At 39.4% G+C, this 14,151-nt stretch overlaps 2 protein-coding genes across 5 annotated transcripts in view; one reads left to right on the top strand and one right to left on the bottom strand.

Moving 5' to 3' along the window:
• LOC6575410 overlaps positions 1 to 5,162 on the top strand; it is a 29,083-nt gene extending 23,921 nt beyond the window's left edge. The window contains exons 1-5 of one of the 2 annotated variants that reach the window (XM_032730238.2): positions 15 to 95; positions 2,262 to 2,521; positions 2,575 to 2,773; positions 2,834 to 2,940; positions 3,031 to 5,162. In XM_032730238.2, the coding sequence (XP_032586129.1) occupies positions 2,345 to 2,521; positions 2,575 to 2,773; positions 2,834 to 2,940; positions 3,031 to 3,162 (615 nt within the window). In that variant the 5' untranslated portion in view covers positions 15 to 95; positions 2,262 to 2,344 and the 3' untranslated portion in view covers positions 3,163 to 5,162. Of the gene's footprint in view, positions 1 to 14; positions 96 to 2,261; positions 2,522 to 2,574; positions 2,774 to 2,833; positions 2,941 to 3,030 lie in introns of those variants that run through there. The other variant, XM_032730232.2, reaches the window with a different exon arrangement.
• A 2,085-nt stretch (positions 5,163 to 7,247) lies between these two features.
• Positions 7,248 to 13,762, bottom strand: LOC6575409 (glutamate receptor ionotropic, kainate 2). 3 transcript variants are annotated; one of them, XM_002001383.4, is made up of 14 exons: positions 13,654 to 13,762; positions 13,437 to 13,598; positions 12,329 to 12,492; positions 11,648 to 12,254; positions 10,745 to 10,902; positions 10,444 to 10,665; positions 10,128 to 10,334; positions 9,641 to 9,725; positions 9,288 to 9,564; positions 9,027 to 9,228; positions 8,744 to 8,966; positions 8,512 to 8,627; positions 8,228 to 8,377; positions 7,248 to 7,541 (listed from the first exon to the last, which is right to left on the bottom strand). In XM_002001383.4, exons 2-14 carry the CDS (start codon positions 13,561 to 13,563, stop codon positions 7,317 to 7,319), a joined length of 2,763 nt encoding a protein of 920 aa, XP_002001419.2. In that variant the 5' UTR covers positions 13,564 to 13,598; positions 13,654 to 13,762; the 3' UTR covers positions 7,248 to 7,316. The 3 variants fall into 3 exon arrangements, with proteins under 3 accessions (XP_002001419.2, XP_015023465.1, XP_043863838.1); XM_015167979.3 differs by lacking the exon at positions 8,228 to 8,377 and adding an exon at positions 7,933 to 8,079; XM_044007903.1 differs by having other exon boundaries at positions 13,437 to 13,589; positions 13,654 to 13,758.
• Between the last annotated feature and the right edge of the window lie 389 nt (positions 13,763 to 14,151).

Raw genomic sequence — 14,151 nt, 5'->3', positions numbered from 1 at the left:
TTGTATTCAGTTGTGGTCGGACTGTTAAGGCGAACGGGAAGACTATTCTCGGCGCACCAAGACCTTTTCGTATTTATAGCCAGAAACAATTGCAAGTGAGAGAGAACTGGGTATATCGATTGCGAACAGTCGGTAGGGGGCGTGGCCACAAAACATATATCATCATGATCTGGAGCTGAGTCGAACGAGCTCTCTGTCTCTTCTGTCCAATATAAGCAAAAACAATATATTTGAAATAGTAGTCTTCCTTTTTTGCGCGTTTTACATATGTATAACATAATAATTTTCATATAGATCGGATATTCAGAACCGTAGTTCAATCAGTCTATTAGCGCTAATGGGCCAAAAGGCTGAACGATCGTCTAATGCCCAACTGTGCGTATGTATGTGTATGCTATGAACACTTTGCAAATTGTAAAACTTAGTTAAAGGATTTAGGGTATCTAAGAGTCGGGCAATGTCAACTAATTTAGCTTTGGGTCCAAAGCTCATACACGTGTTATTTACGTAACTTTATATAAATATGTATATCTAAAGGAACAAAGCATGACTAAGTTTTTAATGTCATCTTGGGAAACTGTAAAACGTTCTCTAAATCGAAATCGAAATCGAATCGGATATGCAAACATTGTATTTTTGTATCGTACAAGCCCCTTAAATACCCTATTGGTTGACATATATGTATATTATTATGCTTCCATCGACTCATTGTCACTGAACCTTTTCGATTTCTTAACAACGACATAAAAAAGTCACGTTTTCCATGCACTTGAATAAATTTTGCATTTACGATGCCATTGTGAACGCTAATTACTGCTTAGCAATTTTATGATTTACAAATCCATCTAAATTTTTCAATTTCCAAATGATGATAGGAGGAATAGCCGTATTTATTTCGAGTCACGAAGTTACGTCGCTGAAAACTTCACAAATGGCTTTGTATTGTAAACAAAGCGGTATCGATCGTATATATTAGCAACATATACGACTTACACTACAGATATAATCCACAATAATTTATACTATCATATTATTTAGAGATTTCATTCTATAAGCCCTTGCTTTATATGTACATATATCCTTTGAATTGAAATTTTATTCGTATTCAAGAATCAATTTTGAAGTTACCTAAGATATCATCATAAATTTTATAAATATATATATAAACTTTATCAATCAATAATTATGAAATTAAAATATTAGTCGTTTTTGGCAATTTTTTAAAATTATTGATGTTTGTTAGAGTTTTATAATGTCAACTATAGTGCTATGAAATATAAACATATATAATATTTCAACATATTATAGCAAACATAAACATATATACTTCACAGTATTAACAAAAGCTTTTAATTATCCCAGGCTTTCCCCATGAACAATAGATGGCAGATGGCTGCTTTTTATTACTGATTACTGTCAAATATTCATAATTAATCTCTGCATTGTATTAATAATTGTATGTATTAGTATGTAGGAATGAAGAACTACACCGAAAATATTTGATATGAAAATGAAAGTTCACACAAATTCTATTTGCAGTGACTTTGCTATACATATGTTGATGTTGGTGTTTGCTAAGTTGCGAGCTCGAGCCCGCACTGGGGTAAATAATTTGGGGTGTGTTGAATAAACACAAATATTTACTTAGTTTTATTGCATTACAAAAAAAAAAAAAAAAAAAAAAAAAAAACATAGATATATAAAATAATAAAAAACAGACTCACCGGCTTGCCAAAAGTCGTAAAATATTTGTTTGGGTCATAGTGAGAGCCGCAATATTTCATAGCGATCGTCTCTTCATTATACGTTTCGCTTACTCTTAGTTATTTATAAATGCTCTCTGAATTGTATATGTATGTGTGCATGCGTGTGTTTGTAAAATCAACAATGTACACAAAACGAAATACTCAAGCAGTTTGACAAAATGTAAGTTAGCACGTATGTGAGTGATGAAAGGTGTGGTGTTGCGTGTAGCGAGTTGCGCGCACATCGTAGAGTCGCGGGTTCAAACCCCGGCGTCGACACTTTTCGAAATAAGTTTAAGAAATTTATTTTAAAACTCCAATGCGACTCATCATGGCATAATGATTCGACTTTTTCATAGACGAAAAATTTCCGCATGAATCGTAGAGCAATCCAATGAGGTTAATGCACGTGTCTACTGACATTATCATATTGTGAATGACAGTGCTTCGTGCAATTTCCGTACAATATAAAATTATTTTAATTTTTGCTAAATTTTTTCAATGTCTTTATTTTAGCAACCACAAATTTTGTGGGAAAATTCACGCAAAGCGTGCGCCGCATTGTGCAGGATGTGAAGGACGAGGGGGCACCGAGCGGCATGACGCGCGACGAGGTTATCGAGACGAACGAACGCTTGAGATCATTACGGCTGCGCCTCGAGGAGTCCTACGATACGGTAAAGAAAGCACTGATTAATCTAATGAACCAATACGGCGACTCGAAGAGCCATCGCAACATCTTCCAGCGCTATCCCAAGCTCAAGCTCATGATTAAGGTAAACCGATTAGAGTGATGTGATTTGACAATACTAATAGCAAGTGACTGCAGGAAGTTATACGCCTGGAGACTCAGTATTGGACATTAGTCGATATTCCGCGACAGGAGAAGCAGGAAACTGTGCCCTCGTACGTGATGCGCGCCTGCTCAATCATGGAGAAGACCCAGAAGTCGGGCGAGGGCGTCAAGACCTCGGCTCGCCTGGCCGAGGAGGCGGCTGAGCGCCGGGAGCGCATGGAGCGCCTGGAACGTAAGTTGAGTCGTTAAGTCGAGTGATTAACACTGATTAGCTCCATCTAACCGCCAATAGACATGACAACGGCACAAATTGAGCTCGAGAATACGCAGCTGATTAATGATTTATATCGCTTGCTGAAAAAGTATCTCGGCTTGCGGCACTTGATACGCGTGCTAAAGGTGAGCGAACGAACGAACGAACAATCGAATTGAGACGTCCCATTCAATGCAGGGGAACAAACCCTTTTTTCTCTCTCTTTGTGCCCGCAGGAAGAGTACGGCAGCTCAAAGATGTATCCGATATTTCCGCGGTACACAATGCTCAAGGACATGATAAAGGGCATTATGCACGACCCCGACTACATGGAGGTGTGCCACGAAACGCTGGCCAACTCCAACTGAGCCGAGGCATCCGGAAATGGCAGGCGTCGCATGAGTGTCATATGAGAGGGCCACCAGGAGACGGACAATACAACACACGCACACTAATCCAACCGGACCGGATGTGTGTCTCTCTGTGTGTGTGTGTGTGTCTGTGGGCTGGATTTCATATGCGACTTTCTGCCATCTTCCGAACATGTTTAACAATTTTCAATGAACGTTAACTTTTTTGCATAGTTAGATACAAATCTTTAGATAATTTTTAGCCAAACAAAAAGGCAAAGCAAACAAAGCAAGAACAACAACTACAACAACAACAACAAAACACCTACCCCACCACAAAAGTAAACTACTTAACTACAACTACTACAACAACAACTAAAACTACAACAAACTATTTACCACAAACAGTAAAAGACCGTAGATAAAACTTGGCTAAGAGACAGATAGAAAGGGAGAGAAAGGGAGAGAGAGAGAGAGTAACCAAATCAAAGCAAAACAAAACAAAAAGAAACGCATTTATTTTAATGACTTTTTGAGATGAATATAAGAACTACAACAACAAAAACACCAAACAAAACTAAACAAAAACTAAACTTAAATTACGCGAATGATGTACAACTCAAGTATTAAATATCCTTCACAAATACATAATATAAACCATTAGCCACATACATACATACATGAAACATACATGTGTTTATGTGCATCTCAGCCATATCCATACGTCTATTAATTATACAACAGAATTATGTTCGATTTCGTATGAATTCTTTGCAATTGTAAAGTTGATGTACTTAAGTTTTATAAATTTTAGAAATCTTCATTGCAATTTTAAGAAAGTGTAACTCAAAACGTATTTAAAAAATTTATAAAATTTTATAGATTTATGAAATGTTCATATATTTATTCCTTTAAAAATGTTCAAACATTTATTCGAATATCAAAAACTTCATAAAACTCTGGCAATAAAATAAATTCCTTAAATTTAAATATTCAGTAAAAAAAAATCAAAGCTTGTAGCTATTTATGAAATAAGTTAAATTCCATCTAGATTCTTTCAAAAAATCTCATTGATTTATTTCAATAAGTATTCCTTTGTTTCCTATTTTCAAAATTATGATCTAGTAAATCTAAATTAAATTAAAATCTTATTCATATACATCTCTAGACATATTTCAATATTAAGCAAGTAAGCTGCTGTCGGGCGTAACCGACTGAACAAATACTCGTTCACAATACCAAATGACTATAACTCTGTTTTCCGGCCTATTAAGGTCTCTCTGTAAAGAAGGTCATCTCGAGGTCATCCCTATGGCTGATCGTTAATCTGTAGACCTAATTCTATCTTCCATTTTTCCAATATGCCACACTATTAACCTAACTATCATCAAATATAGGACTAATCTAAATTTCAAGTCTCCGAATCTCTGTTATAAACATAAATTGTCTAAAACTAATATACTCTTTGTCAACTTCGTGAACGAGTATGAATATTTAAATAACTTGTATAGTTAGACAATATAAGGGAAATGTTCCCAAACATTAAATTAAAACTACATTTCTTTACACTTTTTGAAGGAAACACCAATTATACTCGTATAATTATGAAAGATATATGTATATTCAAGTATAACAACAAATAACTCAGGATCATTTGCTATGGTTCCTTTGACACTTTAAAACATTTCGTAGCAAAACTATTTTTTCAAAACCAAAACCAAAATGAAAATCAAAGATATATGTATGTAACTGTGTGTTTAGCAAAAAATTAAAAGCTTTAAGTCCTATGCAATGTGTAATTAACACCCCAAAAAACCCTAGAAAAAGACGTTAAGTTTAAAAGTCGAAAAGAAAAAAAAGAAAAAAGAAAGAATTCCCTATGTCTTGGTACAGGTATATAACCTATGTTTTAGCTTTAGCCAATCTTACCAAGAAATACATGCAAATACGTTTATAAGAGACCAATGACAAATTCTACGAGCTTACAACAATTTAAACATTTGAACAAGAAGAAGAATCAAAAACCAAAACACTTCTTATTTCAATTTAATTTCAAGCGAGAAGTCTATACACAAAATGCCACCAAAGTATCAAAACTCTATGAGACTTACCGAACACTATATCAACACTATATGAATATCATAATTTCGAAAACGTATTTCTATACTACATCTATATTTTTAACTACAACGTTGACACACCCACCGATAATATCCATGATCAACAAAGATGGGATTAGGTATAATCCCTTCGGAATTAACAAACAGACAAACTCTATTTATATATCAGTTTTCCATAATAGATCTCCTACGTATGGATAGATCTAGATCTTCTCAATTAAAATGTGTAAGAAAATCTTGAAATGATCAAAGATATCGCACAATTCAATCATTCACAGGCTTAGCGAATTTACCAACCAAGAATCAGACTATATTGGCGACTGAGATAAAAACTCATAAGTGAGAAATATATAGAGAGAGAGAGAGAGAGAGGGAGGGAGAGTGATGGTAGGAATAATACCTCTATGTTTGAGAGTGATGGCGATGTTGAGAGATACCAAATGAAAATGAGAAAGTGAGGAAGTGAGACAAAAGAGAATAGTTTGAGAGAGCAGAGTGAGACAGAAGGTGAGTGAATAGAAGTCAGTGCAAGAAGGAGAGAACTTCTCAATTAGCTTCAGAAAACGATAAGCCGATAATATTTATTTTTTAAGATAGAAAAATCCAAGTGATCTTTTCGAAAAACTTCTTATAATACAGCCAGATGCCTCGTATAGTCTGATTCTTGATTTAAAAACATCAAACCACATATTTTGGATGATTTGTGCGTTTATCCTATATATTATGCATAATCAAATGATTTCATTAATTTTTACAAATTATAAAGAAACAAGATGAAGAAATACTGTCAATCTATTTGTCACAGAAAGAAACAAACTGGGCTTTAAACTATATACATATATAATATATGAAATATATATTATATATACAAATAAGATATGATTTGTTTAGCATCCATTCCATATGTTTTAATTGTTATTCAAAGTTTTTGTGTAGTTAAATGTTGGCAAACTAAATTCAGTGAAAATTGTATCTAAAATATATATACTGGATATATATATATATATAATAACGAACTTTAAAATGTTTTGCAATAAAGATCAAGTAATCAAAGAAAAAAAAAAAAAAAAAACACAAAAGCCAAAAAGAAAAAGAAATGAAAACAAACTTAAATTAATCAAAATGTATTAAGAAATTACTAGCAATATCTTAACGCCTCATTAGTTGATTGACTATGTGTGTGTGTGTGTGTGTGTGTGGCTTGAGTGTGAGAGTATGAGTGCGTGTTTAGTTGATGTGTGTTGCAATACATAATAGCTAGTGAATACTTACTTCAATGGATGTTTAATCCTGTATTATACAATCTATACATATATATACATATACAAACACATCGGAGGCTAACACATACCAACGTAAATACCAACAAAAACAAACAAAAACATTCAAACAAGGGGTATATACTATATACATAATACATTGACCTATACATATATATATATATATATACATACATATATATTATATACGAAAACATCGTACAATTTTACCTTTTCAACTTCTAAGTGTCTACCAGAAACGGAAAGCGGATATACAAAGAAAACTAAAAAAAAAAGAAAACCTAAAATCAAAAGAAAACTAAACAAACAACAAATATATTGTGTGTGTATGTTATTACATATGACATTATATTCGAATATGCAATATTATAAAAACCTATTAAATATATTGGTATTTAAAATATATAAAATGTGTTTTTATTGTTTTTTATTAATGCAAAAAATGCTTATTCAGTTAAAGCATTAAATTGGTTAATTTTTGTAGTTTTGATGGCGCCATCTATGTGTAGTTCATCTTACCAATGCGCACTTGGCTTCGCTTTGTTTACAATCTCACCCATAGATGGCGCCCACAAAAATTCACTGTAGCCACCATCATAGCCTTATGAATTTCACACATAGATGGCTCATCCGAGCTCTCAGCTTGGAATATTTCTTCATTTTGGGTGTGCCTGAAAACGTTTGAGCTAAAAAAGCTTACAAGTAAACTTCGCAACAAGTTTAATAACCATGAAAATAAGCTCTCGAAACACTGATAAATCTTCAATGTCGGCTACTTCTTGGCATGATTCGTACGTCTCTCTCTGACTGCCTCCACGTCGGCATCCGATGGATCCTCTGGCAGGGTGTCCACAGAGAGCGAGGAGCCCTTCGACTTGGAGCTGGCATTCGAGTTGGAGCTACTGCCGGAGTTCTTGGGATATTTAACCGCCTTGGTATTGCCCGAGCATTGGATAATGAAACGCAATTCATCTAGCAGCTCATCCTTGAAGTTAACCTAGCCAAGCACAAATATTTGTTAATATCTTTGAATAAATTGTTAAAATAACATGAATTGAAATTAACATGCCAAGCGACTACACGAATGTGTGAGTGAATGCGTTATGGACTCAATGTGTATATTAGGAGATTATGTTGGCATTTGAGTTAAATTGCAGTTTGAATGTATTTAGAGTGGCTCCATTAGTCCATGTAGAAGCTGTGACCTTCGCATGCCCAGTTTTAGTCACGACACAGTTAACTCGCCCTCCAACGGGCTAGCTGTTAATATATGAGTGGATGTCTATATAAATACACATATATAGATAGATTGTAGTTATTGATATACGCATATACATATATATGTATATATATTTATAGAGAGCCTCCACGCCTAGCGCCTTGGTTACCTTGTTCTCTCGTGCGGTCCAGTAGCTGCTGAGCACGCAGTTAATCAGTCCATAAATGCTGGCAAAACAGCTGCCCACGAACATGACAAGATAAACGCCGCCTAGATTCGCAAAGCCCAATGAGGAGGCATCCGAATCGACTTCCTCCTGCAGTCATTCTGAATGTCAACAGCTGTGTTTGCTCTGAGGGTGTGCAAGTGCGTGTGTGTGTGTGTGTGTGTGTGTGGGAATACTGAGGCTGACTACATAGTAAAGCGTATTGGTTACCTAAAAAGCCTTCAAGCATTGATGGTACCTTATTCTCGGTGCTGCGCTCCTTGACGCCCAGCAGCATCTCCAGCACGGATACTAAAACGCCAAAGGCGGCGCCCACGCCGAGCACCAAGTAAACGCCGCCCAGATTGCTTATCTCGAGGGCCAGAGCTCCACCCTCGTCGCCTGCATCCTGTGCACACACACACACACACACACACACACACACACACACACACACACACACACACAGATTCAGACTCAAACTCAGACATGTTCATACCCGTGGGAAAAGGCAAAAGTCTTTTCGGATATGTGAGCACTTACCGAACAGGCGCCACCGCCGCGCTTCTCCTTCCACCACTTGGTCTTCATTTTGGTCAGCAGGCCCTGCTCCTGCATCTCGAGTATGGCCTGGCTCAACACATCGCGGTACGGCCAGTCTGCAAAATTCCCATATCTATAATGCATAGCACTGAGAACGCTTTAGGCGAGAGTCGGGTGTGCCCGACTAGGACCAGCTCGCCTCATCATTAGCAAGACAGGGGGAATTGCTTACTCTTTCGCATAGCTATGCCGTAGCCCTTCTCATCCAGCAGGGCGCCCACCTGGGTGAGGGTGCAACGGCGCTCAGTGATGTACTCGATTGTGGTGGACTCCATAAGGAAGGCATAATTGCTATTCTCGACGCGATCGACGCCTTCCTGATTGGAATTCGTCATGTACTGCGGATGGTCCTTCATGAATTCGTACATCTTCTGGTAGGTGGGATATTTGGCATCCTAGAAAATAGAATAGACTTTATCTACTGCAGCTGTCTCACATGCCTAGCAGCCACTCGCCTTGAAGAAGGTAAAGGTGCTGCCGCCATTCTTTGCGCCGTAGTTGACTCCGCCCTTGTTCTCAGACAAATCCTCAGCATCCTCTATGGGTGTCACGAGCGACTCGACAGTGAGAAAGGCAGCCAGGTTTGCGGTGTAGGAGGATACCAGGATCAGCGTGAAGAACCACCACGAGGAGGCGACGGCACGTGTGGAAAATGCTCTGTATAAAAATGAAGAATTTGAGAAGCCTTCCTCGCTATGGAACTATAGGGTAACTACTTGGGAGCCAGCTCGGAACCTTGCTGCAGCAGGGCGCCAATGGAGAACCAAAGGCAATTGGCAAAACTAAATTGATTCTCCAATTCAGTGGGCTCCTCAATGCACGGGTAGGGATTATCCCACTCGGCTGGAGACATGCGGCCCAGGACAAACATGCTAATGGAGACACCCATGTAGGCGAGACCCAGCCACAGCCAAACCTCGCCGGAGAACGGCGACATGAAGGAGAAGAGCTTGGGCGGCTCCTTCATGGGCTTGCGAAACAGAATAGCAATGCCTGCGGGAGAGAGAAGAGCAGAGAAGAAAGATATATAGAGTTGATATATAGAGTGAGTGCGGTGGGGGTAACTCACCTAGATTCATAAAGGGAATGGTAAAGTCCACGCCGCTCTCTCGCTCTGACGTCATGGTCAAATCAGTTATGCCCATGTCAGCGCGCTAATTAATAATGTTATCAGAATTGCATTACACTCATTAATTGTCAATTACTTTCGCTTAACATGGTTAATTGGAAATTGCGAATAAATAATTGCAAATATTGCGCATACGCAGTGGAGCACGCAATGCATTTTTAAACACTATTTACTGACCCCGAACGCATTGCATTGTTGCCTTCGTATAAATAGTCAAATGAATTGCAAATTTAATAAATTATGAGAAATAAAGTGAATTAATAATAAATTGAAAATCATGATAATCAATCGATTAGATGTGTGTAAGCCGATTGCCCGAGGGCGAACTGAGAGCTCGTAAATATTGATGAGCGATGATAGGCTGAGGGCTGAAGGCAGTTAGACTTGGATTTATTGGCATCAGCTCCAGGCTCAGGCAGACACTTACGTGGTCTATTATCTCGCGGAGCATGCCGTTCCACTCGCCAGTCTTGGGATCGATGCCGCCGTACTTGTTGTCCGGCTGCAAGTAGAAGGTGTAGGTGAAGCCCAGCTTCTTGGAGAGCTCATCTATCAGCTCGATGCCGAAGCCCTCGAATTGAGCGTTGCCCTCCATTTTGTCTGCGGTCTCCTTCAGCATGCCATATGGCTCGCTCTGCACTCAGTGAGAAAGAGAGAGAGAGAGAGAGAGAGAAAGAGAGGGAGATTCTTGGGATATTTAATTTATACAACATCCATCTCGCCCACTTTGGAATGCCACCTACAATCGCTGTGACGACCACAAAGCTCTTGTTCATCAGCGAACGCATGTCTGGCTCGAGGGTGTGCGCCGGGGCCGGGCGATTCATTTCGAAGCCATCCGCGCTGCTCCATTGGCCAATTTTCTGCATGCCCGAGACGCCCAGCTCTATGACCTCCAGCTGAAAATCCGTGCGCAGTCCCTCATAGTCGAAATGGATTTGCCCCGTGAGGCCATTCAGCGACAACTACGAATACACACACACACACACAGACATACACATGTTTATGTTTTATGAATCATTCCGTTGCCATATTCCGACTCACCGACTTCATGTAGTTGACGAGCGTGTAGCCCTTGTCCCAGGCACTGTCGTCGCCGCAGCTGAGCGTTATGGGTCGGAAGTTAACATGTCTGTATGTCTCGGCCAGCAGCTGGATGCCATCGTAGATGAGGGCCATGCTGTTGGTCAGAGGGCACGATACTGCAACGAACCAAATCAAATAGAATTACCGACCACGAAATACCCTACAAGTGTGAATACTGACTAAACAAAGCAGCAATTCATTTATAGGCATAGCAAAGCAGCTGTGCTCTTTCCTGCTACAGTTCCTAACTATTCGAACTATGTTGCTTGAATGTACTCTATATAGAATTGAGAGAGGTATCTAATATTTAGGAATCATAAATCATCAATCTTATATGGACATTTTCTTATCTTCATGTGCTATAGTCTTGAAGCAATGCTCTAAAATCCAAATAAAAACATCGATACTTATCGATAGTAAGAAAAGGTGTGCAGTTATCGAAGAAAAATAGTCATCTGTGCTGCATACGGCATACAAGAGTACGTATATGAAATTTGAGCTTTCTAGCCTCAGTAGATTTCGAGATCTACTCGCTCTAGCTGACAGACAGACAGGAAATATACTGGACAGAAGAGCAGATAGTAATGACAAAATAGATTCAACTCTTCCTGTATATCAGCTTAACACAAATTCCTTATTTGCTCTACCAAACGCTTGTACATGGTCCATCTACCCCGTTCAATTCTTTTGCCCTTTTTAAGGGTATATAAATTGACAAAAAGGCTACATAACATCCATAAATGGTTCAATGGCAATTTGCATATATCATTTTTGGTGTGCTGGAACAGCCAGAAATTGAATCCGATTCGGGTGAATCGACAAATTGAAATTGTGATCAAATGCAGATTAGGGTTGATTTACCGTTCTGGAATGGTTCCTCGCTCTCGTACAGCGCCTTGGCCACCTCGAGCACCTGCTCGTTCGCTGGCGAAACGAGTCGCAGGCCGGTTATATTGGAGTCCGCATGCTGGTACGGCTCCAGGTCCATCGTCTGCCAGTCGAGGTTGCCGATGATGTAGCGATAGCTGCTCGTCAGCAGACCCACCTGCTGCACCTGCTTGAAGAGCTCGGGCAGGGTATCCAGCGAGCCGACGACCACGAACGACTTGTCCTCGGCATTGCGTATGCGCCGCAGCACATTGCGGTAATTGCCATTTAGATCCAGATCATAGCGTCTAAGTGTTATGGTCGGCCCGGTCGTTCCATACATCTTCAGCAGCTCGTTAACTGTCGCCAGATACTCGCCCGACTCGTAGATGATGGTGAAGCTCTCCCAGCCCAGCGCCGTCACCAAATCCTTGATGGCCACGCCCACCTGTGCCGGATGCGGATGCAGATTAATCGTCGGCAACTGCGCGCCAAAGTCCCAGCGCGTGTCCAGGAAGGGCAGCTCCTTGGCGTCGCAGATGCTTAGCGCATGGCGCGCCGCCATATTCGTGCTGGGCCCAAAGACGGCCACCAGATGTTGCTGGAACAAATATTGGATGGTGCTCAATAGAGGAGGAGTACTGCGGCTATACCCTTATCTATCTATAGGCCTACCCTAAGCATTTTGCACAATTTCTTAGATGCCTCGAACGCGTTGTTCGGCTCGATGGATACGGGCACGCCATGCAGATTCAGCTCTTCGTTCTGCTCGTTCGCCTTCTCAATGGCCAGGTGGAATATTTTCTCAAGATCCGGATTGGTGTTCTCAAAGATAAGACCTGAGGTAAACAACAAATATGTGAGAACAGGAGTGCCTGACTAAGCAATAGTCTTGAATAAATGCTGAAAATTAAATCCAATTTTCATTGATTGTATGTGCCCTAACGCGTATATTGACTTGTATATGTATTTGTATTTGTAGAATCGATCAACTGGTACTCATTTGAAGAACTTGATGATTAAGACTGTTAATACTCAAAATCCATATCCCAACGGCCGAACTATGTTGTATATAGACTTTATTTCAATCGTATAACTCGGTCCATTTGACATTTTTCCATTGGGTTCTACTCAAGAATTTTTGAATTTAGATAAGTTGTACAAATCGAGTCTCGTATCGTTATAATGGGTATCAAAATATACAATTCTGTCTGTACAAACCATATTATTCCACAAATTTGTGTATCATACACATACATAAATACATTATATATATTTGATAAAATTCCATCTAGATTCCCTAGCTCTAGCTCTGGTCACACAAAATAAATATTAAGGTGCATATGCTCGCTGTCGCCTCACTTAGCTCTAGCATCAGAGTAAAATCACATTGCAGCCATTAAACATGAGGAGGGCTATATATAGCTCGTCTTTTTTCCGCTGTGTATTTGTTTTGCTATGCAAATTCTATTTACCTATTTTATATGGCCAAAACAAATGCTGCGACCAATTCGCCGCATTTGTAGAATGCCGCAGATGATGCTGATGCTGTTGCTGCTGTTGTTGTTGTCGTCGTTGCTTGTGCCGTGCCACATGTTTCAGTGGGGCATAAAAATACGCACACACACACCCACACACACACGCACACATAGATTGAGCAATGCACTCACACAAGTGCGCGGCATATTTGCATAGCAAACAACCGAAATTTCGTATTGCATAATAATTTCGAGTGAAAAAGCCATAAAATGCTTTAAGTTTGTTTTTCAACTGCTCAACTCACCCACATTGGTGCGCTCGGCCCGACAGCTGTCCAGGAGACTTGTGAGGCTGCATAGAGAAATCAGCAGAATGCTCCAGCTGCCCAGCTGGCCCTTGGGCCGAGCATCCGCAGAGATTCGCTCTAGCATCCGATGGCCGATTGTTGCTGCTGCAGCTGGTGCAACTATTAAATACAATTATTAATCAGTTGGTTAATTACGTTTTTATGTGCACTCAACAATTAGCGCTTTGGGTTGCAATTTCGCGTTTGTTTGTGACTTTTATGGCGCAGCTAAATTAAATTTATAGTTTTGCATTTACGACTGCCGCTGCAACAACTGCAATGAATATTGGCGGCGAATTTGTGGCACGATTAAATTGAGCGGCGAATTGTCATTGCTGGCATGCCTGCACGAATTCGCCTTAACATGTCGCTGCAAAGCGCCTGATTGCACGAGACGGCGAATTGTGCTGTGCTGTGCGTGCCTTGAATTCGCTGCAAAATTTGTATAGCACTTTCTGCATTGTAAATGTAAATGCAAATGAAATGTAATTAATTTGTAGTAATTCATTAAACGTGTGTTAAATGCACCCATAAAATCATTGCTTTTTTATTGCGCTGCTGTTTTTATGGCTGACGCAAATTTAATTGAAATTGTTGCATTTACGACTGTTCATATAAACAGCGAATGAATATGCTGTGCGCATATGATTTAGTTGAAAGGCAAATTGAAATA

Source organism: Drosophila mojavensis, unplaced genomic scaffold, assembly GCF_018153725.1.
Source record: "Drosophila mojavensis isolate 15081-1352.22 unplaced genomic scaffold, ASM1815372v1 contig_231, whole genome shotgun sequence".
Classification (NCBI taxonomy): domain Eukaryota; kingdom Metazoa; phylum Arthropoda; class Insecta; order Diptera; family Drosophilidae; genus Drosophila; species Drosophila mojavensis.
This window is presented reverse-complemented; position numbering and strand designations above follow the sequence as displayed.

Excerpts from the sequence above, each read along its gene's own strand:
- LOC6575409 (XM_002001383.4), bottom strand. The coding sequence starts at position 13,563 with ATGCTAGAGCGAATCTCTGCGGATGCTCGGCCCAAGGGCCAGCTGGGC. Across the intron at positions 9,565-9,640 it reads CATTCCCTTTATGAATCTAG|GCATTGCTATTCTGTTTCGC; the intron begins GTGAGTTACCCC and ends TCTCTCCCGCAG. Across the intron at positions 8,628-8,743 it reads CGGCATAGCTATGCGAAAGA|ACTGGCCGTACCGCGATGTG; the intron begins GTAAGCAATTCC and ends GGAATTTTGCAG.